At 47.8% G+C, this 25,424-nt stretch overlaps 1 protein-coding gene across 3 annotated transcripts in view; it reads left to right on the forward strand.

Moving 5' to 3' along the window:
• LOC107112726 (scaffold attachment factor B2-like) overlaps nucleotides 1–25,424 on the forward strand; it is a 51,747-nt gene that overhangs the window by 9,254 nt on the left and 17,069 nt on the right. For all 3 annotated transcript variants that reach the window (XM_015413914.1, XM_015413915.1, XM_015413916.1), the window contains 10 exons: nucleotides 1,606–1,668; nucleotides 4,548–4,575; nucleotides 5,470–5,995; nucleotides 6,501–6,547; nucleotides 7,099–7,199; nucleotides 12,230–12,379; nucleotides 13,581–13,684; nucleotides 17,353–17,492; nucleotides 19,092–19,183; nucleotides 20,262–20,398. In XM_015413914.1, coding sequence (XP_015269400.1) covers nucleotides 1,606–1,668; nucleotides 4,548–4,575; nucleotides 5,470–5,995; nucleotides 6,501–6,547; nucleotides 7,099–7,199; nucleotides 12,230–12,379; nucleotides 13,581–13,684; nucleotides 17,353–17,492; nucleotides 19,092–19,183; nucleotides 20,262–20,398 — 1,388 coding nt within the window. The remainder of the gene's footprint in view (nucleotides 1–1,605; nucleotides 1,669–4,547; nucleotides 4,576–5,469; nucleotides 5,996–6,500; nucleotides 6,548–7,098; nucleotides 7,200–12,229; nucleotides 12,380–13,580; nucleotides 13,685–17,352; nucleotides 17,493–19,091; nucleotides 19,184–20,261; nucleotides 20,399–25,424) is intronic.

Below are 25,424 nucleotides of genomic sequence, written 5' to 3' on the forward strand. Positions count from 1 at the left end.
CCTCATGTTTTGGTTCATCCAGCCACACATGTCCCATGATAACAGTGTTCTGGTCCACTCAAATGGGGGCATGTCCCATGATGGGGCACTCAATAACAGTGTTCTGGTCCACTCAAATGGGGCTTGCACTGCGTCCATTGCACCAATTATTGCAGCCCCCTCCTGCCAAAAGTAAGCCATTAAAGCCCCTGCCTGTGCTGGTGGATGAGGGCTGACTGCTCACCCCTGGGTTATTGCCTGTCTGATGGGGTCCACGGAGTGGGGAAGTTCTGATAACCTGGAGAGCAGAATGACCCCTGAAGGAGGGCTGGTGTCCGTCTTGACTCTGTTCTTATTTCACCCCAGTTGTGAATTTCCTGAGCAGCCTGTATCAAGCTTTGCTTTTATCCCCACCCCCTACCCTACCCCAATGCAGTAAGTGTGAAGAGTCGCCTGTATCAAGCTTTGCTTTTATCCCTACCCCAATGCAGTAAGTGTGAAGAGTAGTGGGCTGTCTCACAGGGTACTTGAGGATGGGGTGGTGGTGGGACTCTAAAACATACTACACTTGTATGGATTGGATAACATACCGCTTGATAGATTCCGGTGGGTAGCCATGTTGATCTGAAGCAGTAGAACAAAGTTTGAGTCCAGTGGCACCTTTAAGACCAACAGAGTTAAATTCTGGGTATAAGCTTTCCTGTGCATGCACACTTCTTCAGACCACGAAAGGTTATACCCAGAATGCCACTTGAGTAACAGTACAGTAATGGTACTGTTGTGGCAGTTAATGAGTCCAGTTCTACGGTTCCAATCAATAAATCACAGATTTGTGATCAGCCACAAAGAGCTAGAATTTTGCTTTCCCGCTGTGGTTTGTGTTAACTGTGTTATGTGAACCGACATCCGCTGTTATACTTCCAAAGCAGTCCCTGCATGGGTGTTGTGAGCAACAGAAAATGTATACCGGCGAGGAACTGTGAGTTGTGACTTGTACATTTGGAAGCCTAATCTTCTGCTTAGTGCAAAACACGGTTCGGTGTTAGTTCCAGAGGGGTGTGGTGGTTTGGTGTGATAAGTGAATTGAGCTAGTGAGGGCAGAACTCCGTGCCTGCCAGTGGGGAGAGGGAGCAGATGGTGAAGAATTGACTGTCCAGAGCTGCAGCCCTATGCATGCTTACCTGTGAGTAGGATTTGTTTCTGAGTAAATAGACAAAGGATTGCACCTTATAGCAGTCTGGAGAGAATGTGTCCTGTTTAAAATTCGTTATGGGCATGGTCTATTGAGACTCTGCTCTCTTGAGTTAGCAGTGCACTGGGGGCAAGCGAAACAGCGTCTCCTTCCCCAAATGTGTCAAGAGGATTCTTCTTCTTTGTGCAGATGTGCTAGGGACTTAGAGAAATGCCATCGAAGTTCCTTGCCACTTTTCTTCATCTCCCCTGCCACCCTTCACTTCATTTCTTGCTTTTCAAAAAACAAATTCTGTCTGTTAAGCACGCTGCTTGTTTAATTCAAGCTTCTTTCAGAATAAGGGGTCATCATAAGGCCCAGGGGATCTTATCCCTCATTCTGGCCTGTCTTTCCTTGACAGTCGTCTGTTACAGCTGCTCGTGTACTTCTTTTAGGTCGAAGGTGAAGATGCTGGAAGCGCCATGGAGCTGGGAACTTCTGATTGCACCAGTGCAAAGGTAAAACGGTTTAAAAATTCCTGACTGATCTTACAGTAATTCTGAAAAGTTGCCGAAACAACTGTTGGAAAGTTTATGATGCAAGAAGACCCTGACTTGCAACCTGCTCGATAGGTGGGTAGTGCGTCATTCAGAGCAGCGGCAGCGTTGGCCAGATGACTCCTGCCCATGCGGTAGCCAAGAGTGGACTCGGCAGGAGACGTGAGCCGGGGCCTGATGTGGTGGATAGCTGGCTTCCACTCCTGGCAGTGGCGGGCCTGTAGGATCTCTGCATGTATTTGGAGCGACACACAGCTGGCTGGTAGTAACTCCCATGCGAGAAAGGGAAGACGGATAGAAACTGGCTAGTGATGAAACAATTGGCCAGTCGCTCGAAGAAGCACGAGTTGTGCCCAGTTGGTCAGTTATCCGTGTCAGCGTGTTTGACTCTGAAAGTGGGCAGCGCTTAAAGGCTGCAGTCTGAATTGGGATAGTCCCCATCCATGTTCCCTGAGGCCAGAGGAACAGATCGGCCAGGTTTTGACTACTAAGATGTAATGACGTTTATGAGTACGTAAATGCCACAAATAAGTCCGCATCAACACAGTTTGCGATTCACTCCTCACTGTAGCTGCAAACACAGAAGCCCCCAAGTGTTGAATGTGGCAAGATGGTGTTACGTCCTTTGCTTTGATCTTCTGTGGAGTGAGCTGGAGCTAACCTACATGGGCCGGTTCTAGGCAACTTTCCACGCAAAAGGGAAGTGGAGACACCACCCCCTACATCCATCTGTGGTGGCAGAGACCAGCAGTGGGGAAAGGATTCCAGAGCCCAGTGCAGACTTCACAAGCTCAGCTGCCTCAGTTCTGCCACGCAAGGGTGAAACTGGCAGCAGCGTGCGGGCCCAGAAGGGAGCTGCAGCTTGGCAGCGGAGCATGGCACCCTTGTGGTCTAGATATGCCATTTGCTGGCCTATTTTCTATGCAAGAGTTTTAGTTCCTCTCCACAGGGGCACAAGTATTCGGCAGCGGAGCATGGCACCCCTAGAAATGCCATTCGCTGGCCTATTTTCTGTGCAAGAGTATTAGTTCCTCTCCACAGGGGCACAAGTATTTAGTGCAGTAAGACTCTTCTGCTGTGCAAAGGGAGGTGATATAGCACTGCCACAGGAGGTGGCGGCAGCTACTAGCATGGACAGCTTCAAGAGGGAATTAGATAAGCATATGGAGCAGAAGTCCATCAGTGGCTATTAGCCACAAGGTATAGATAGGAACTCTCAGGCTGGGGCAAGTGATGCTCTGTATTCTTGGTGCTTGGGGGGGGGGGCAACAGTGGGAGGGCTTCTAGTGTCCTGGCCCCACTGGTGGACCTCCTGATGGCAGCTGGTATTTCTGGCCACTGTGTGACAGAGTGTTGGACTAGATGGGCCATTGGCCTGAACCAACATTGGCTTCTCTTATGTTCTTACATGCTCTTAAAGAGTGCATGGTTGATGAAGATTTGTGTGAATTGAGAGGAGAGCGCAGGAAGTCTAGAGTGGCTTCACAAGACTAGAGTCTCTTTCACACATCCTGAATAACACAGTTTCGGTCCACTCCAGCAACCATTTGCAAGTGGATTTTGCCATTTCACACAGTGAAATCAAGCTGCAAAGTGCATTGAAAGTGGATTGAAAGTGCATTATGTAGTGTGTGTGAAAGCGCCCTTGGTTGACTATGTTTGTCCTTGTTATTTTGAAGCAGAAAACAGAAAATGTGCCTCCAGGGTTGTGAAGTGTGCAGACGGTTCATGTTGGCTTTTAAGTAACCATAATAGAACGCTGTCTCTTTAATTGCAGCCCCTAAAATATGGGAATCGGTGTCCTGTAATGACGGAGAGCATGCATACCTCTCCTTGGCCACAGTCCCATTGGGTGGCGTTCGCTAAGCTGTTACTCGCTTGTTGTCAACGCCCTCCCCCCATCTTTGATATGGGAGTACTAACCCTGATCTGTCTTACAGCTGGGCTGCTAGAAGGAATTAAAGGGCTGTTGAAGCATGAGTTTTTTTACAAGCCAAATATTAGAATTATTGTCAAACATTTCACTAGGGGTGTGTGCAGTCATACTGCTGCCCTGATAAAATGCCTGGTATTTGCAGATCAGCAATGGCCGATTTTTGCACCACACCCTCCTGATGATCCCTGATTCCAATGATTCTACTCCTGATAATACCAGAATTGGGAATCGTGTTGGAGAGACCGCAGGAGCAGCGAGGGAGGAGGGGGCATGCCCTGTGGTGCACTGGCCCTTTACATTTTAAGGGGCCACTGTTGTCTGTGGGTGGAAGAGGCCCAGTCTCCCGCCCATTGGAAATAATGGTGCTTGGAAGCAATGCTCCCTCTAAGCTGTGGAGTCTTGTGAGCAAAAATTCTACTTTGCGAGCTCCTCGCCTTAAAGCTGTGAGCGAGCGGTTTGGCTGCTGCATAAATTAGTCTGCTCTGCAGCCCTCCTTCCTGAGCAAAGACAGAAATGTGTGAGCTGGAGGCTAAAAAACTGAGTTTAAAGGACCAGTGCACCCTGGACGAGTGAGTGCGTCCCTGCTCCTGCTAACTGAATCTGGGAGTGGGGGGAGTCCAGGTGGTGGGGACTTCCAAATTATCATTTTAGTTTCCTTTGGTAAATTAAAAAAGTGTATGAATGCTGTTTTCACTAAATTAGGAGTACTGTTCCAATATTTATTAAAGTGGAAAATTTTCCCAATGTGACTTTCCAGAATGAGAACAGCATGCCCGTCCCAATTTTTTGAATTGCACATTCCCTAGGGGGCATTATTTCTTCAGCTTTTATTTCCTCCTGACCTCTCAGCATGAGATGGGGTAACATATTTCTTGTTTCTTTTTCTTTTTTTTAAAACTAATAGGAACTGGAAGAATTTCCTCTGGAATCAGGTACTGTTGCTTAGAAACATGCTGGGCCCCTTCCTTTTACCTCCCCGCATATTTTTCACTCACAAAATCCCTTTAGTTGCTTAAAATATTTGGTTTTATTCCATTAATAACTATGGTGTATTCTAAATGGTGCACGATCCAGCTCTCTCGCACACGCACCCCCCAAAAGCCACAGAGATTGGAAATCTGGTCATATCAGCAGATCTGCTATAGCATGCTCATTCTTGCATGAGGCAAATCTTTGGAGAGAAATGAGCAATTTGCTTGCTTCCTTGGAATTGGCGGACGAGCTGCCCTTGACAGGAGCAGTTCTGCATACAGAGCAGGTCTTGTGATATGACCTAGTACCTTGATTCTGTAAATCTTAGACTAGAGAAGGACAGTTTAGTCTAAAGCAGAGAGTAGGGAATGAAAACAGGACGTCGAAGACAGAAGACAGGTTCATCGCAAAAACTGTGCTTTCTGAACTGCAAACGTATTGTCATTCCATCTGAAGCTGGTCTGGTTTTCATGTTTGGACTGATTCATCTGAAAGGAGTTCAGTAAACCTGGAAGCTGTACTGTCAAAAGGACTATGTAAACATCCTGGACTTTGAAGCTAGACTGCAGAAGAAGGACAAAGTTGAGATGACTACATGAAGACAGTGAAATAAAAACAAGCCGGGAACATCGTGCATAAAAGGTGTTTTTAAGCCATTTTCTTCTTTCTTTCAGACAGTGCTCTGCTAGGTATGTTAGACTGCAGTGAGCTTAGGCGTTTGAATGTGATGTACGCAAGGGTTTTCCAATCTCTGTGTGGCATTAGACTGGCAGCCATGCCCGTTCCGCACTTGTCTTTGCTGTGTTTCCCTGGTGATTAAACCTTGTGCCATTCTATTCCTGTTAAATCCATAGAAAATGAGAAAATGCTCGACATTTTGGGTGACACTTGTAAATCTGAGCCCTTTAAAGAAGACACTTCCGAAGCGGAGCAGGCACAGGAAGCGAAAAGCCCGTTGGCGGGCAAAAAGGCAGCGGAGGAAGAGGAAGACGCGATTGCCACCGCCGCCCCTCTGTCGGAAGAAGACCTTTTAGATACGAAGAGCCCCTCCGCCCCGGCTGCGGGCGGGAAGGAGGAGGAGGAGGAGGAGGCAAAGCACTTAGTGGTAGCGGCAGGGGAGCCGAGCGAGCAGACAGGCGAGGAAGCCCAGCCGGACTCGGACTCTGTAGCGGTAGAGAGCAGGAGTGGTGGTGGAGGAGGAGGAGGAGATGTTGATGATGAGGGTAGCAAAACAGCAGCCCAGAGTCTGGAAGCCAGTAGTGAGGCCAGTGCGGCCAGCCAAGAGGCCGCGAAGACGGAAGAGAAAGCTCAGTGTGAGGAAGACTCCTCCTCTGCCACTAGAGAGGCCTCTGCCCCAGAGGGTGGTGATCAGAACACGAGGTTTGTTTTTTCTGCGTTTTAGACCAGATGCTGTCTTTTTTCCTCTCCCCTCCCCATTGGTCGTTTTATGAATGCAAAATGCGAATGTCTCAACCAACCCCCGGCCAGGGCCATAACAAAATGTATAGTTTTATTCTAAATAGAATCTTTAGTTGTTTCTGCACACTTCTTTTTTTTTCTTTTTTTCTTTTCTGGTGTGGGTTTTGCTTTTTGGTAGAAGATGGCTTGATTTCTTTTTCTTAAACGCTTGTTTTAATTCTCTGTTGTCTAAGGTCACATACTTTAATGTGAGCTGTTAGCTCAATTTGGTCACCTTTGACTTCGCTGATTTTTTTTTTTTAATTCTAAGGAAAGCTCTCCCCCGCCTTTTGAAAGGCGTAATTCTTATTTTGCAGTTCATTTTCTTTTCTGGTAGGTATCTGATCAAAGCCCACAGGGCCTTGCTTGCCCTTTTTAATGTGGCCTCTTTTCATATTTGAGTAACATTCAGGTTTTTTGTCTTTAGTTCGAATGTGGATCCAGAGGCTAAAGGCACTTCGAAGGATGAGAAGGGTAAGCCACGAGGAAGCCCTTTTTGTTCTGTTATACCAATTTTAGCTAATCTTTCTTCCCCTTTCTTTCTGAACTTCAAGAACTCAGCTCTTGTGATCAGGGAGGCCTTGTGGTCCTTCCAAAGTCAGAGTTTTCATCCCAGAGTTTCAGAGATGCCAGAATTTGGACTTGGGACCTTCAGGGTGCAAAGCTCATTCTGTGCCACTGAACTCTGACCCTTCAGTGGAGGTCAGGCCTGTTACCGTATCAGAACATTTTAGCAGAATATTCTTTATAATAAACTTGTCAGTTGTTCCAAATGCTTTTCAATATGCACCACGGCTGGAAGCACTTCAGTGCACAGCGTAGGACTGAAAATGATCTCCCTAGCGCGTACATCCTCAAATGTCAGCCTGTGGCTGCATTGTAAAATGTTTTTGCCACTGCTAACTGCCGTTGTTCCAAGACCAGCGTGAAAGCCCTTCCTTGATGGAAACTGAGTGTGGCCCTTACCAAAGAGAACTTCCAAAGTTGCTGTCTTTTCTGATACAGAACCTCTTTCTCTTCCCCAGCCCGTACTAGTAGTAGTTCTGGCAGAAATCTGTGGGTGAGCGGGCTTTCCTCTTCGACCAGAGCTACGGATCTGAAGAACCTGTTCAGCAAATACGGAAAGGTATGAATTTCAGACATAAATGGAGCAGTTGGTTAAAGTCACGCAGTCTGTTGGTCTGCACTTACACGACCACTTCATAACTCCCACGCTGTGTCAGAATTCCAAAGGTGCCCGCAGACTCAAAAAGTTTGAGGACCCCCAGGCTAGAAACCCTCTCAAAGTATTAAAGTAACACAAAGTCTATGAGTCCAGTGGCACCTGTAAGACCAACAAGAATTTATTCTGGGTAGTGTCAGACTCCTGGTCAGGTTACTCTCAACAACGCTCTCTTTGGCAGTGGTATGTTTGTTGAGATATATGCAGGATCCAGATCAGAACAGTACTGTGTTAGAACTGGTGATTTTGGTGCGTACCTGACCAGGTATAGGTAATTCAAACATAGCCCTTTTTCCCGTTCCCCAATCACACGTCACACTTCCCGCCTAGCCATTGCCATCCGAACCTAATTGAGAGATAGATGGTTCCGTTATCTACTAGCTCAAGCTGGCACCGAACGTCTCAAGTCTCAAGGACATTCCTCTGGGAGAGAGGAAGGTATATCTTCATGAAATGTTACAGCTTCTACAAGCGAAAGATTCCCACTCACACATCAGTCACTCCCGTCCCCTCGGGAATGTCCCTCCCCCCAGCAAGTATGGCAAACTGAGCAAAGCAAAGCGTAGCAAGGATTGGCAGGTAGACGCTTTCGCGTGCAGTCCTAAACCCGTCGACAAAATTGACAGTGTCTCAGCTGCGTTGGCTCAAGTGGTTAAGACGCTGAACTGCAGGCTGGAAGGTTGGTAGTTCAGCAGTTCGAGACCCGAGTGCCGCATGACGGAGTGAGCTCCTGTCTCTGGTTCCAGCTCCTGCCAACCGAGCAGCTCGAAAGCAAGAAATTGCAAGTAGATAAATAGGTACCGCTTCGGTGGGAAGGTAGCCGCGTTCCATGCGCCTTGGCGTTTAGTCATGCTGGCCACATGACCGCAGAAATGTCTTCGGACAGCGCTGGCTCTATGGCTTGGAAAAGGAGAGGAGCACTGCAACCCTAGAGTCAGATTCGACTGGCTTTCGAGCAAGGGAAACCTTTACCTTTTACAGCAGCATAAAACAACATAAAAGAGAAAGTCACAATGGAAAGTAAAACAGGCAGGATACAGGACGTGAAACTCAGAGTAAATAACTTCAGTAGAAAACAAAGGTGAGAGAACAGTTCAGTTCAAAGTCAGGGCAAACAAATGTTTTTGCGTGGCACCTGAATGCAAGCAGGGTAGACACCTGGTAGGCCTTAAGGGGGAGAGGGCATTCCAGAGAAGCATGACCTTCTCCTCGTCCATCTTGTGTACGTGCTTCATTATTTGACAGCCAGCGTGGCGTAGTGGTTAAGAGAGTCAGGCTAGGATCTGGGAGACTGAAGTTTGAATCCCGACTCTGCCGTGGAAGCTCAGCGGGTGACCTGGAGCCGGTCATGCGCTCTTGTCCCAATGTACTTTGGAGGGTTGTTAGGAGAGGAGGAAGAGAGACACTGCCCCAAGTTCCTTGGAAAGTAGGAAAACCAACATACAACAAGTACCGTGCACAGATGACTATAGGTAAAGGTAAAGGTTCCCTTGCTCGAAAGCCAGTCGAATCCGACTCTAGGGTTGTGGTGCTCATCTCCGTTTCAAAGCCGAAGAGCCAGCGCTGTCTGAAGACGTTTCCGTGGTCATGTGGCCGGCATGACTAAACACCAAGGCGCACAGAACGCTGTTACCTTCCCACCGAAGTGGTACCTATTTATCTACTTGCAATTTCTTGCTTTCGAACTGCTAGGTTGGCAGGAGCTGGAACTAGAGACAGGAGCTCACCCTGTCTTGCGGCACCCAGGTCTTGAACTGCTGAACTACTGACCTTCCACAGCCTGCAGTTCAGCGTCTTAACCACTTGAGCCACCGCAGCTCCACAGATGACTATAACATATCATAAATAATTTTATCTTTTTTGAAAAATATTTTTACAATAATTTCTACATATATAATAAATCATCTTAATCAAAAATATCAAAAATCGTCTCCAAGAATTTCAAAAGCTATTGTACAACCTTTAATAATAGTCCTCCTCTGTTAAATAAAAGTTTCAAAGGGGAGGACTCCTTAAAGTCTCTTTATAACATGTGCTCGAGTCTTCCTCCAACAGAGGTCCTTCTGTTTCCGAATCTTCCTCAGGGAGTTCAACAATAATTTTCAGCACAAGGTTGCCACATACTAACATACAAGGTAGCAAGAACAGAATAGGTTACAATGCTAGTAATCTCATATTAGACAAGAGTCTCAAAGAAGTGAAAAGTTCTTACCCAAAGTTTTAATCCAAAGTTCTCTTCAATGAACGCTGCAAAAAAATTTTTTTATGAGCTACAAGCCTCCTCCAAAGTGAAAAGCACGTTCAGTCACTCTTTAGCCTTGCAAAGTTTTATAAAGCACAAAAGGCGTGGCTAATTAAAGGGACACAGTCCTCTACCAAAAGTCATGCTTGAGAATTAGAAATAAGTTTTTGAGGCTCTGTCCTTACATTAAAGGAGTATACATGCAGTAATTCACAGAAAACATGATAAGTCATTATATTGATTTAAACCATTAGGTTCCAGGGTATTAAATAAAGAAATATAACGTGCCTCCTGTTGATGTAAAAGGGAACATAATCACGCCTTAAACATCAAGTGGCAGATGCCCCTTTAACTAATCATTTCTCCTCCATGAAACATGCTCCAGAAGACTTTTCTTTGTACTTAAAGAAATTATAAATCATTCTTATAATAGGGTGGATATTAATAAACTTTTACATCAACAGGCATTCAAGGTATTCTATATGGTTTTCCCCTCTACCATGTTATCCTCGCAACAGTCCTGCGAGGTAGATCCAAGAAACTAACCCAAACTCACCAAACATGCTCAAGGCTGCATAGAGATGTACTGTTCTGTACTGATGGTATCGCCTTCCAGACATGAAGCGTGTTCAGGTGGTTTTGCGTTGTGCAGCCCTTACGCCTGTAGTTTCTTTGGACTTCAAGCTGCGACTTACTGAGCAAGAAAATCAGCACCTTTTTAGTAAAGGACTAAGTAAAGTTTCTGATTATATTGTAACTCACAGGATGTGTCCCTTAAACATATGTTTTGCATTCAGTTATTTGGTCTTTTGGGGAGGAAGTAATTATTCATATCAGTTTTGTATTAGAATATTCATTGAACTTTGAGGATGCTTTTAAATTGTTTGCCTATTTTCTGGAGACTAACTGATGGTCAATGAAGATGGACCCTCCATGCACTTGAAGTTGCTGAAACTTCCAGTATTACAACACTAGATAGATAAATGCTCACCTCTCATAACTCAGTGGATTGTGAGAACCTTACAATCTTATCAACATATGAACCTGTCACATATAAATGATAACTGCACATGGAAATATTTTTAGAGATTTGGAAACCTTTTATTGAGGCTTTATCTGTCGACTTCCCAGCGTTGTTGTATTTTGTTACAATGTTTCTTTCTTTCTGTTTAGTGGTTTGATTTATAATTGCTTTTTAAAAAATTAGGAATGAAGTATGTCAGTGCAGTGGCTCATGGAGAGACGCGGGGGTGGTTTGTTTGGAGAGTGGGTGATTATCACTCCTGCGCACTCTAAGTGTGAACCTTTCTGGAACGACTCTTGCCTCCCGCCTTGCTTCCCAAAATGCTTGAGTCTCTGCAGTCCGCACCGTTGGTCGCTGAAGGAAGCTGCATGAATGATGTTTATTTACGGTCAAAGACCATTTGTCAAAATAATACATATTTGTTAAATACAAACAGATTAGCTTTCAGTCCAAATATAACCTTAAAACTATTAAAATGTTAAAAAAATAAAAAGTTTAATAGTCCATTATATCAGAATAACTATGAAAATGTCTAAAACTAAACTAACTATAAGTCATGCAAAAGGTGATTGAGGGTTTTTATTGTGGAATTTTACCAGCTGCAAGCAGAATTTAGCTATTTGTCTGGAGTTTTGCTGATTTTCCTCTGTCAGAAGTTGTTGCGCTGCCCCTTGGTCTTCGGGGTAGCGCCCCCGGTGGCCGTCTTGCTGTCGTCGGAGTCGCCCCTCGGGGGGGGGGGGGGAGTGGACGGAGGGTCGGGGGGGGGGGCTGGTCCCAAAAGGGGGGGGGGGAGGGGCCTCAGAAGTGGTCGGGTCTAAAAGGGGGGGAGTGAGGGGCCTCAGAAAGGCAGGGGACGGGGTTCAGCTCACCCCTCAGGTCCCTCTGCCAGCACGCTGCAACGGCTCTCGCCTCTCCTCTCTCCTTCTCTTGCTCGTCCTCTCTCTCTGCTTTCGCCCAGTTGTCCCAGCGTGTTCCTTCCTCCCCGGCCCCTTCTCCGCCCCGCCTTTTATTCCCTTCTCCCCGCTCCCGAGACAGCCCCTCCATTCCCTTGATGTGGCCCCGCCCCCTTTAATTAGGGAAACGCTGGATGGGCGTTTCCCTGCTGGGCTCTGGAACGCTGGCGGCGGCCTCAGCGGCCCTTGTGCTGCGCTGCCGGCACTGTCTGTCCCTCCCGCGAGTATCGCGGGTCCCCCACTTGTAATACATATTTGTTAAATAGAAACAGATTAGCTTTCAGTCCAAAAATATATATTTAGACATATAACCTTAAAACTATTAAAATGTTAAAAAATAAAAAGTTTAACAGTCCATTATATCAGAATAACTATGAAGATGTCTAAAACTAAACATTATAAGTCATGCAAAAGGTGATTGAGGGTTTTTATTGTGGAATTTTACCAGCTGAAAGCAGAATTTAGCTCTTTGTCTGGAGTTTTGCTGATTTTCCTCTGTCAGAAGTCTCTCTAGATCAGCACTATCTGCATCAGGTGCTGGCCTATCTAAGAGGGGGGAGATAAACTTATCCCTATAAACTTGATGAAAGGGGCAGCAGAAGAAGGAAGCTTGACTTCGCCACTGGTCGATTTGCTCCCCTTGGCAGCTGAGATTCTTGTAGCCATTCCTCCGCCACCGCTGTCCAACTTCATGTCTGTCTCCCTCCATTGACAGGTGGTGGGTGCGAAAGTGGTGACCAATGCCCGCAGCCCTGGGGCTCGCTGTTACGGCTTTGTCACGATGTCTTCATCCGAGGAAGCAACCAAGTGCATCAGCCACCTCCACAGAACGGAGCTGCATGGGAAAATGATCTCTGTGGAAAAAGTAAGCCCCCTCCCCCAGTCCTGCTGACCTCTTGATGATATGATAGAGACCTGTGAAGACACAACTAATCAAAGCCTAAGGGGTCATGGCTCCAGATGGCACCCCTGTTTTGCATGCAGAAGATCTCGGGCTCATTCTTGGGCATTTCCAGTGAAAGCATCTTGGCTAGAAAGTGCAGGGGATTGCTTTTCTCTCCTTGGGGCCTGGGGAGTGCTGCCAGACCAGACTAGGTCAGAGGGACCAGTTGGGGGGGGCCGTGGCTCAGAGGTGGAGCGTCTGCTTGGCATGCAGAAGGTCATCTTGGGTGCAGGCCCTGGTGTCTCTAGCGAAAAGGATCAGGACGTAGTGGATGGTGAAAGACCACTGCCCTTGGAGAGCTGCTGCCAGTCAGAGTACATGATACCAAGCTAGATGGATCAATGGTCTGAGTCAGGACAGAGCAGCATAATGTGATATATGGTAGTGAGGGGTGTGTGTAGATAAGTGGTAGAACATTTCCAGGATAGTACCACTCTGAGGTATAAACTTGAAGGCAGCCCCCTGTGGATGTAACGCCTGCCCCCAGAAAGCAGGCCTGTCAGGAAGTGGGATTGGCCTGGTCTTTCTGTGTCATGCTGTTTTTCCTTGGTGCCAAGAGTTTCTTTGGGGGGGGGAGGGCGGGCAGGCATGTTCAAAGCATCAGCTACATAGGAACATAAAGAACATAAGAAGAGCCCTGCTGGATCAGACCAATAGTCCATCTAGTCCAGCATCATGTCTCACACAGTGGCCAACCAGTTCCTCTGGAAGGCCAATAACAGGGCATAGAGGTCGAGGCCTTCATAAGAACATCAGAAGACCCCTGCTGGATCAGACCAGTGGTCCATCTAGTCCAGCATCCTGTCTCACAACCAGTTCCCACGGAGGGCCAACAAAATGGCATAGAGGCTGAGGCCTTCCCCAATGTTGCCTCCTGGCTCTGAGAATCAGAGTTTGGATGCCTCTGAATGTGGAGTTCCTGCTCAGCCACCATGGCTGGTAGCCATCGAGAGACTTATCCTCCACAGAGCTACCTAATCCCCTTTTCAAGCCGTTTATTCCTGTGGCCGTTGCTACATCCTTTGGCTTCCAGCAACGCCAAGTGGTACAATCCAGGGAGAGGCCCCTCCCGGTGGCTAATTATATGAACTGTCTCTGAGCATCGTCTCTGGTGTAATTCCAGGCCAAAAATGAACCCGCTGGGAAAAAAACATCCGTGGACAAGAAAGAAAATGAAGTGAAGAAAGAAAAGGAGAGACACCATTCTGTTGACACCAAATCGGAAAAGTAAAGTGGTTGCTTACTAATATCTTGCAGGGCTCTTTTTGTAGCAAGTACTCCTTTGCATATTAAGCGACACACCCCTAATGTAGCCAATCCTCCAAGAGCTTACAGTAGCCCCTGTAAGAAGAGCTCTGTAAGCTCTTGGAGGATTGGCTGCATTAGGGGTGTGTGGCCTAATATGCAAAGGAGTTCCTGCTACAAAAAGAGCCCTGAATTTGTATGTTGTGTGTTTTGAAACAATGAGGGACTGCTGAGAGCCAGTTTGGCGCAGTGGGTCGAGTATCAGTCTGGGATGTGGGAGGGCCAGGTTCAAATCCCCGCTTTGCCATGGAAACGTGCTTGGGTGACCTTGGGCCAGTCGCGCACCCTCAGCCTAACCGACCTCACAGGGTAGGCGCGAGGATAATGTGGAGGAGATGAGAATGATGTAAGCCAGTTTGGGTCCCCACTGGGGATGAAAGCATGGCATACATGAAATAAAACATTTCAAGGGTGAGAGCAAACAGCTGAAAGCAGGACAGCTGCTGGGTCCAGCAGCAGCCAGGACTTCTAAGGTCCTGGAGGCATGGAGGGAGGGGCCATGGCTCAGAGTCAGGACATCTGTTCTACATGCAGAAGGTCCCCGGTTCAATCCCTGGCATTGCCAGTCGAAGAAGAAGAGCCAGGCGGTAGGTGATGTGAAAGACCTCTGCCTGGGACCTTGGGGGAGCCACTGCCAGTTTGAGTACACAGTACTGATCTCAATGGACCGATAGTCTGATGCAATATAAGGCAGTTTCATGTTGTCTGAGGAACACTTGTGTGCATTGCTTCCTCCTTCCTATCAGTGGAGACAAAGCTGTGCAGCTAGAGGGTGGCAGCTTTCTTGCCCATGGCCTGGCCTTTGAGTCTGTCCAACTTCCAAGCCGAAGAGAAAGAGAAAGGCCATGCACCTGGGCTTTGTACAAAGAGATGCCTTGGTTTACCCCCTTCCCTTGATCACATCAGCTTTGTAATGTAGAAGCAGCTGGCTAAGGTGGGAAACAACCAAAACAGGCTTCTTTTTGTGTAGAACGCTCATGTTATAGGGGTGTACAAAACAAAACAGTATTTTGAACTTAAAAAAAAAAAAGGTATTTCCTGATAGTCTCAAATCCCAATACTTAATACGGTATCTGGATTTGGTAATTATTAAGGCTTCCCGAATTTTTTTGGCTCCATTATACCCTATCAGGAAATATGGTATCTGGATTTGGTAATTATTCAGGATTCCCGATTTTTTTTTGGCTCCATTATACCCTATCGGGACTGTTATAGTCAGTGGTTTCCATAGAGTATAATGGACAATTGATCTGGGGGTATCTAGGGTTCTGGGGGGGGGGATGTTTTTTGAGGTAGAGGCACCAAATTTGCAGCCCAGCTGCTGGTGCCTCTCCTCAAAAAACGTCCCAAGTTTCACAAAGATCAGACTGAGAGTACTCCAATTCTGTGGGACCCCAAAGAAGGTGCTCCCATCCTCCATTGAAACCAGTAGAGGAATGAAAACGGTATTTATTTATTAGATTTTTATCCCGCCCTCCCGGCAAGGCCGGCTCAGGGTGGCTTACAGCAATATAAAATGGTACAATAAATAATAAAACCAGACAAACACAAATGTAAAACCGTAATTATATAACTTAATAAAGTGCTACCATTAATTCCTCAGGCACAGTCAGTACCATAATTTACTACAGATGTCCCAGGCACTCGGATCAGGCTACATTTAGATCGCACTATATTTGGGGGGACCCAGGGGGTTGGGCTTGCTCCCCCAAACTGTCAGATGTCGGTGGTGGTGGCGGTTCCAAAAGCCTGGCGGAAGAGCTCCGTTTTACAGGCCCTGCGGAACTGTAACAGGTCCTGCAGGGCCCTGATCTCCTCTGGGAGCTCATTGCACCAGAAGGGAGCTGCCACCAAGAAGGACCTAGCCCTCGTTGGCGCAAGCCTGGCCTCCTTGGTGGTCGGGAGGACCATCCGGTTCTGGGTTCCTGATAGCAGGGCTCTATAGGGAACAAATGGGGAAAGGCGGTCCCTCAGGTATGCAGGTCCCTGGCCATAAAGGGCTTTAAAGGTAATGACCAGCACCTTGAACCGAATCCGGTATGCTATAGGCAGCCGGGCTGGAAGTGTTCCCGCAGAGGATGACACAACAACAGCCTTGCTGCTGTGTTCTGCACTAGCTGCAGCTTTCGGATTTGGGCCAGGGGCAGCTGCATGTAATGGGCATCACAGTAATCCAATCTCGAGGTGACCATAGCATGGATCACTGTTGCCAAGTCGTTGCGTTTGAGGATGGGAACCAGCTGCCTAATCAGCCTAAGATGGTAAAAGGCCAACCTGGCAGTGGCTGCTATCTGGGCCTCCATTGTTAGGGAGTTGTCTAGGAGCACTCCCAGACTCCTCACCTCCGGTGCTGGCACCAACGGCGCCCCATCGAAGGCCGGGAGTGGGATCCCTACCCCCAGACCACCCTGACTCAGGCACAGGACCTCCGCCTTCATTGGATTCAATTTCAGCCGGCTCAGCCTAAGCCAACCAGCCACGGCTTGCGATGCCAGGTCGAGATCTACCGGTTTGGAGTCGGACTGGCCTCCCAACAACTGATAGAGCTGAGTGTCATCTGCATACTGTTGACAATCCAGCCCATACCTCTGGGCAAGAGGGTGCATATAGATGTTAAAGAGCATTGGGGACAACACTGCTCCTTGGGGCACACCACATTCAAGTGGGTGCCTTCGGGACAGTTGATCCCCCAGCGCCACTCTTTGTCCCCGACCTTGGAGAAAGGAAACAAGCCACTGCAAGGCCAGTCCCTGAATTCCAATGTCGGCGAGGCGGCGGGTCAGTAGCTGATGGTCGACCGTGTCGAACGCAGCCGACAGGTTTAACAACAGCAACACTGCCGAACCGCCTCGATCCAGGTGTCTCCAGAGGTCAGAAGCGTCATCCAGGAAGCCCCACACGAGTGTTGTGACTCCGAAGGTGTTTAAAGGTACCGCAATCCTTTTAAACACCTTCTCCAAGCTCTTTAACTTTGGCTATCCAGCAGTCCAAAAAAATCCCGAATATTTTTGGAATTTTCGGGTACTGGCCATTTTGGATTGCCAAAAAATTGCCAGATCTTCATCCAGCTGAAAGAGTATCTAGAAAATACCAATAAGGTATTTTTCAGATAGCTCGGATTTAGCTGAACACCCCCCTCCCTTGTCTCAGTTGTAGATCAAGATGGGTAGCCATGTTAGTCTGTCTGTAGCAGCAGAAAAGAGCAAGAGTCCAGGAGCACCTTAAAGACTTAACAAAATTTGTGGCAGGTTTATGAGCTTTTGTGACTCACATGACATTGGGGTACCCCCACAGTCCATTGGCCGAGGTGATAGGAAATAAAAGGGATTTTAAATATATCCAATTGACAAATAACCCTTTTGGTAGTGTAAATTTAGCACTGGAATAAAATGAACCTGGGTTCTGGACTAGTAACGCACTCCAATTGACTCGCAAAAGCTCCTACCCTGCCACAATTTTGTTATTCCTGAAGGTGTTCCTGGACTCTTGCTGTTTGTCTTTGTTGATGATTGCAAAGCACATTCTGATCAGTATCGTCTTAAGTTTGTGTGCACCTGTTCTAAGATGTGCTAAGCTCGTTTTGTTTGCAGGCCCCCTGGGGTTAAAAAAGAAGAGAAGGCAGACAAAAAGGATGATGCGACTAAGTTGGAAGAGAAAGATGGCGGAGAGGGAAAAGAAACGCGTGAGAACAAAGCAGGCTCTGTGGACCGTGCACGATCTGTAAAATCAGGTGATTGAACTCCTGTCCTGGTGTAACTAAGATGCTGCTTCAGGCTGGCGTGTCTCTGTTGGAGAGGATTCCTAAATAATCTTACAGCACCCTTGAAAAAGTTTCTGTGATTTTCCCCTCCATTCTGGAGAATTCCCCGTAGCCAATTTGGTAATTTGCACAAAGGCAGGGTGTCAGTGCTGGCTCTTTAACTGACGCTTTTGAGATCACCTATTACAACAGATGGATAAAGCTTGTTAGTCTGCCATGAAATAAACAACCCGGTAAGCCCACTCATACAACAGGCTGCCGGCATCCTCTCTGCATGATGTACTACCTCTGGCTTTCCTGCTTTCTAATCCAACATCTTTTAGGGTGGATAGTCCTTTTACAGGTACGATTGCTTTGTTCAGTTGCTCCTGATATCAGAGATGAAGGAGAATGGCCTTCCCTTGGAGGGTGATCAAGCTGGGAAGCTGCGTTAGTCTGTCTGTAGCAGTAGAAAAGAGCAGGAGTTCAGGGCACCTTAAAGACTAAAATAATTTGTGGCAGGGGATGAGCTCTCCTGAGTCACCGCTCACTTCTTCAGCTAGATCAAGATGGGTGGCCCCGTTAGTCTGTCTATAACCGTAGAAAAGAGCAAGAGTCCATGAGTACCTTAAAGGCTAACAACATTTGTGGCAGTTCGAGACCCGAGTGCCACATGACGGAGTGAGCTCCCGTCTCTGTTCCCAGCTCCTGCCAGCCTAGCAGTTCGAAAACAAGAAATTGCAAGTAGATAAATAGGTACCACTTCGGTGGGACGGTAACAGCGTTCCGTGCGCCTTGGCGTCTAGGCTCGCCGGCTACATGACCACGGAAACGTCTTCGGACAGCGCTGGCTCTTCGGCTTGGAGACTGAGATGGGCACTGCATCCCTAGAGTTGGATTCGACTGGCTTTCAAGCAAGGGGAAACCTTTACCTATGAACTTTTGTGAGTCACTGCTCACTTCTTCAGATATGGCTAGAATGTGAGTCTATCTGCCCACTGCCACAAATGTTGTTAGTTTTTAAGGTGCTACTTGACTCTTGCTCTTTTCTACCACCTTGGAGGATGGCGGGTGCTTGCCAGCACCCTGTGAAAGAAGATGCTCAGACCCATGGTTCATACAGGGTGGGCTTCTCTGAACCTCATTGGCATTTCAGTTTTTAATGTGCGGGGAGAAGTGTGTTTGTGGCCCTGTCTAGAACTCTGGGAAATGCTCTGCCTGGAAGCTTAGATCTTCTGCGTTGAAGTCTGTTTTCACTAATTTGCATCTCGGAAATTAGTCTTTGTCTTCAGTCTCTTAAGAGCAAGGGGAATGTACGTTCTCTGTTTTCCAGATTCTCTGTAACGCGTTACGTGTGATGGGTTTGTATTCCCCCCCCCCAATACTCTCATTAAGATTGATGGCTACAGATGCTGTAGCAGGCAGAAGTCAACCCAGTCTAAAATATTTAAAGGAGTTTGGTTTTGAGAACTTAATTAGGCTTGAATATTTCAAGAGACGTCTGTCTGATTCCTGCAGATGATTTGAGAATCTGAAGTACCTAATACATTTATTTTTTCCCTCCCCTTTTTTCTGTATGTGTGGTAACAGCCAGTCGAGGAGCTGAGCGGATAGTGGTTATGGATAAGTGCAAAGGAGAACCGGTTATTAGCGTGAAAACGGCAACCACATCAAAAGAGAGGGCAAGTTTTTCCGCTTATTTTGAAGGTTTGGTTTCCCTTCCGTGTGAAACAGGCTGCAGGAGGCCACGCTGCTGTTCTCGTTGCTCTTCCTCCCAAGTCACATGACCATATGCGTGTCACATATAGGGATGGTATAACGGCTTAACGGGTGGGCTACGTCCAGGCTTGTTTGAGGTGGCTGAGAAACTCCCCAGCTTGTTATATGTCAGAAGAAAAGGGAGGAGAGGTTTGGAGATAAAACTGCGTTTTTAACTCTCAGGCTTTGTGAGTGATTGAGATCTTGCCGCTTTCGGACACAGGGGGAGATAGATGGTGGACTACTGCCAGTGTGGCCATCCTTATTCCACAGGAGCCCCCTGTCAAAATGTTCCCTTGAAGTGATGCTAAATAGCCCTTCTGATTTTTTTGGCTGGAGTTCACGAATAGTGCTGGGGTAGAGGTGGATGAGTGGTAGGCGACAGCGTCGCCTGGTCCCCCTACTAGTCCCCACAACCAGAAGAGCGGCTTGGGGATCAACTTCCTTTCTGGAAAAATCGTACTTTCATTCCTTACCCCCCCTCCCCCGAACATAAGAAGAGCCCTGCTAGATCAAACCAGTGACCCATCTAGTCCAGCATCCTTTCTCAAACAGTGGCCAAGTAGTTACTCTGGAGGGCCAACAACAGGGCATAGAGGCAGAGGCCTTCATAAGAACATCAGAAGAGCCCTCCTGGATCAGACTAGTGATCCATCTAGTCCAGCATCCTGCCTCACACAGTGGCCAACCGCTTATTCTGAAGGGCCAACAACAGGACATAGAGGCTGAGGCCTTTACCTGATGTTGCCTCCCGGCACTCGTATTCAGAGGTTGACTGCCTCTGATATTGGAGGGTCCTTTTCATCACCATGGCTGGTAGCTACTGATACACCTATCTTTCACGTCTCTAATCCCCTTTTAAAGCCACCTATGCCTGTGACCATCGCTACATCCTCTGGCAACAAATTCCGCATTTTAATTGCACGCTGTGTAAAGAAGTGTTTCCGTTTGCCTATCCTGAATCTGCTGTCCGTGATGGCTTGTTTCCCTTGCTAATTTCAGAGCACAAAGAGCCAGGACCGCAAGTCAGAGAGCAAAGAGAAGCGAGATATCTTGTCTTTCGATAAGATCATAGAGCAGAGAGAACGAGAGCGACAGAGGCAGCGGGAGCGAGAGATCAGAGAGACAGAACGTCGTAGGTGGGTCACGTGTTCCTCACCCCTATCCTTCTTTTGAAATTTGTTTCTTCCAGAATGTCACACAGTTAAGTAGGCAAAAAATTTTCCCCTGGACGTCGGCAGGTTTTTCTTACGGGTTTCATCTTTAAAGAATGGCTGTTCCGCTAGCCTAATTCTGCTGGGTTCTAAAGCAGAGATGTCAAACTCATTTGTTACAAGGGCTGGATCTCACATAAATTCCATTTTGTCGAGCCGGGCCACATGTTATTATGCCAGGTACCAGAGGTAGAAACTGTATAAAGGGCAGCAGCTGGTAAGCTCTGAGTTGGTGTATGCTCACTGCAGGGCCCCCTGGGCTGGGACGGGGGTGCAGAGGAAAGCCCACGTGGGCAGACTGAAGAGGCAGCAGTGCAGTGCTGGGCAGATGCTCCCACCGATGCTTGACTGCTGCAGACGAGGTTGTTCTGCCGTGCTGAAGCCACAGTGGAGTTGCTCCGCCGACTCCCCCCTCCCCAGTACTCCTGTGGTATATTTGTTTTATATATGTATATGTGTAATGGAACAGTGCTGTCGCCCCCCCCCCCCCCCCCCCCCCCCCCCCTGTCGTTTCTTTTTTCTATTGGGTGGAGCTCTTGTTTCGGTTTCCAGTTTTGTATGCTAGCTGTAGTCACTGGTTGTGAAAGTTGTCCCCTTGCAAATAAACAGTTGATGCTTTGAGCCAGCTGGTCTCTGCTGAATGGACCTGAGAACGGGTGTCTGAGTGAGTACTCTATCCTGGGTACCCACAGCCAAAGGGGGACATTACAGCTTTCCTGCATTGTGCAGGGGGTTGGACTAGATGACCCTGGAGGTACCTTCCAACTCTATGATTCTATGAACTCCCTCCCTTGCACTAGTTGCTCATGGGCTGCATAAGAGCCCTGGATGGGCTGGTTCTGGCCCCCGGGCCTTATGTTTGACACCCCTGTTCTGAAGCGTGGTGCCAGTGGCCTAAGTGGACATATCCCCCACTAGAAAGAGATGTGCTGGTGGAGCTTGCAAAAGCAGAATGCCACATGTGCCCAGAACAGATTTGTGTAAAGAGACAGAGGAAAAGGGGCTGCTTGTTAATCCAACCTGTGCAGAAGCAGGGAGGCGCTCACCGTGAGCAGTGTGGAACAGTGTTCCCTCTAAGCTGAGCTTGTGTGAGCTAGCTCGCAGTTTTTTTAGCCTCTGGTTCACACATTTCTGTCTTAGCTCAGGAAGGACGGCTCCAGAGCAAACTAATCTATGCAGCAGCCAAATCGCTCCCTCACAACTTTAACGCCAGGAGCTCACAAAGCAGAATTTCTGCTCACAAGACTCCACAGCTTAGAAGGAGCACTGCTCCAGAGCAAACTAATCTCTGCAGTAGCCAAATTGCTCGCTCACAACTTTAACACCAGCAGCTCACAAAGTAGATTTTTTGCTCACAAGACACCACAGCTTAGAGGGAGCATTGGTGTGGAACTGTCCCTTTGTCCATCAGATCCCATTGCAGTCGCGTCCTTCCATTCGGGCCCTGCTTCGTTCCCCATCCTTGCACGAGGCACGATCCGTGACAGGGAAAAGTGGGGCCTTCACAGCAGTTGCCCCCCTCCCCCACAAATTCCTGGCTGCACCTCCTCCTCCTTGCTTGTTTGTAGGAAGGGCCATTCAGTCCCCTCTTCCTCACGACTGTGGCCGAGTGTGTTGTGTTGCTGGCTGTGTGTGCTCTCTTTGTTGCTGTGATGCCGGCAACACAACACACTCGGCCACAGTCGTGAGGAAGACGAGATTTCCTCTCTCCTCGTTTGCCTCCTTTAGGAATTATCCTATTTTATTTCAGCCTTAATGATTAAGCTATGCTGGAGATAACATAACATAAGAACATAAGAGACGCCAATGTTGGATCAGGCCAAAGGCCCATCCAGCCCAACACTCTGTATCACACAGTGGCCAGAAATACCAGTGCCATCAGGAGGTCCACCAGTGGGGCCAGGACATTAGAAGCCCTACCACTGTTGACCCCCCCCCCCCCAAGCACCAAGAAGACAGAGCATCACTGCCCCCAAAGTCCCTATCTATACCTTGTGGCTAATAGCCACTGATGGACCTCTGCTCCATATGCTTATCTAATTCCCTTTTGAAGCCTGTGGCAGTGAATTCCATGTGTTCATCACTCTTTGGGTGAAGAAGGACTTCCTTTTATCCGTTCTAACCCGACCGCTCAGCAATTTCATGGAGTGCCCACGAGTTCTTGTATTGTGAGAAAGGGAGAAAAGTACCTCTTTCTCTACCTGCTCTTTCCCATGCATAATCTTGTAAACCTCAATCATGTCACCCCTCAGTCGTTGTTTCTCCAAGCTAAATGCTGGCTCAGATTCTGCTGGCTCAGACACAAGCCTACCCAGTGCTTACTGCTACCAGATTTTACAGCCCCACGCGGGTGGCATTTTTGCTTTTCCTTTGTATGGTGCACTAAATCTGGTTGTATTTAAGCTTTTGTAAAGGTGGCATGTTAATAGAAGGACAGATGCCACTAGTGACTTTCCTTTTTAGTATCAGAAGCAAATCAGGCAGGTGTATTAGCTACCAGTTATTCGGATGACCTTCTAAGGATAACACTCCCTCCACTGATAACTGGGGACGCTCGTTTCCCTAGTCGGGGGCAACGCTCCCTCTATGACTGTGGAGTCTTGTGAGCAGAAATTCTGCTTTGTGAGCTCCTGGCATTAAAGTTCTGAGCGAGCGATCTGGCTACTGCGTAATTTAGTTTGCTCTGGAGCCATCCTTCCTGAGCTAAGACAAAAAATGTGTGAGCCAGAGGCTAAAAGACTGTGAGCTAGCTCACACTAACTCAGCTTAGGGGGAACACTGGTCGGGGGATGATGCAGAGGGGGTTGGGCCAAGGCCTCACCTCCCCCGGTGCCCTACTGACAAGCTCATTACTGGTGGACAAAGTTCTCTGAAAGTGGCCTTTGTTCCTCATAGGCTGCATTTGAGCCTGCAGCATCCCCACCGTAGCTTATTAATAGATGGTTCAGCTCCTGGAGTTAATACCAGAGGGGATATAAGCCGGGTCACGTGTTTGTGTCTGTCTGCTGCTACTCCTTATTTATTTTATTTATTTATTTTTCATATTTATAGCCTGCCCTTCCTGCAAGCGGGCTCAGGGCAGGTAGCAGCATTTCAGTTTCGTTTCCTCCATCCGAAGAACGGTGTTGCATTCCACGGGTCCATGCAAAGGCATTTTCTGTGAATGTAAGGAGTCTTCACCGATGCAAGACACTACTCTTGGGGGGGGGGGTCATGCATCGAGGGGAGGTTCCTTTGGAGAAACTCAGCCAGCAGAATGGATATGCAGAATCTCTGCGTTCTTTGCTTCCTTAGTGCTGCTACTAGTTTTTGTAAGCTTCCCACTTTGGGGTGGAAGTGTTGCTGAGATTACCAGTAGCACTGTCGTTGGGGTTTACAATGATGCCTTTTTTTTTTGTTGTTCCTTTGTGCCTTCCCGGGTTGTCATTGAAGTTTTCACTCCTGGCGTTCCTGATCCAGTTTGGTGTCGTGGTCAAGTGCGCGGACTCTAATCTGGGAGAACTGGGTTTGATTCCCCACTCCTCCACTTGCAGCTGCTGGATGACCTTGGGCAAGCCGTAGTTCTGGCACAGCTGTTCTTGAAAAAGAGCAGTTTCTGTCAAGAGCTCTCTCAGCCCCACCTGCCTCACAGGGTGTCTGTTGTGGGGAGGGGGAAGGGAAAGGGAGTCTGTAAGCCGCTCTGAGACTCCCTTGGGTAGTGAAGGGTGGGGTATAAATCCAGTCTCCTCCTCCTTCTCCTCTTCTTCTTCCTCTTCTTCCTCTTCTGCTTCTCCTCCTGAATTTTAAAACTAAAATGGCATTTGTAATGGTGTAGATCAGGGGTCCCCATCATGGTGCCCGTGAGTGCCATGGCACCCTCCGACGCCCTTCCTGGTGCCCACCAAGTGTTTTTGGAAAGTGGGTGGGGCTTTTGCCCAGCAAGGCTTCTGGTTTGCCATTGGTGATTTGGCTGACTGCAGATTTTTAAAAGTGTTGCTTCGTCAGCCACTGCCCCCCACAGCACAAGGATCTTCACTGTGTGGCTGAATGTAGGCTGCAGCTGCCATTGTGTTGCTGGCTCCCGCCTCCTGCAAGCAGCCATTTCGTGGGTGCGCCCACCGCGCTGTCAGAATTCCAAACATGCCCACAGGTCAAAAAAGGGTTGGGGACTCCCAGCATAAATTTTAATGCGGGAGATTCTGCCATGATGGTACAGCACGGGGCACGAAGAGGAGGTCTGATGGGACTGCCTTACACAAAGGAAAAGCAAAAATGCCACCAGGGTTCCTGAGTTTTGAGGGTGGGGCTGCAAAACTTGCTAGCATCCTTTCTTACAGCTCTTGTGAAGAAGCATGGATGGGCACTGAAGAAAATCTTGTCTTGTTGTGGCTTGAAAAGAGTGGTGCTTGCCAAAACCTTCAAACGAGCCTGAAGGACGTTGAGGTGATTTTAACGGATGAACATTTCTACCACCACCCCTTTATTTTTTTTTTGAAAAAATAACATCCGTCTAAGTACAGAAATGGGGGGAAATCCATAGAATTAACACTACACTGTTAGTACTGTTGGAGTGTTAATTCTAAGAGAGCAGAGAAAAACACCCTATTGTTGAAATCGTTCAGTCGCCATTCAGGATTACTGCAATGCAAATACAAGGTTGTTAAAACACAATGAATGTTCTCAGTACCATTAGCTGCATTGTTAGAAACACTGCCTTGTTAGGAGCCCGGCCAAAGGCACATCCGAATCCGTTAACTCTGGGTTGCATCCTGCCTCTCTGCTCAGCTTACAGCAGCACCTTTCTCTGGTGTGACGGACTTTCTCGTAGGGTAGAACTTAGCATTACATTTACAACTGTGAACACATTACAGATGTCAAGCAGATCACCACGATACACCCCAGGTGACCAGAAATGCCCTGATAGAACCTAGCATTAAATTTACAACTGTGAACGCATACAGATGTCAAGCAG

Source organism: Gekko japonicus, unplaced genomic scaffold (assembly GCF_001447785.1).
Source record: "Gekko japonicus isolate JY-2015 unplaced genomic scaffold, Gekko_japonicus_V1.1 scaffold1681, whole genome shotgun sequence".
Classification (NCBI taxonomy): domain Eukaryota; kingdom Metazoa; phylum Chordata; class Lepidosauria; order Squamata; family Gekkonidae; genus Gekko; species Gekko japonicus.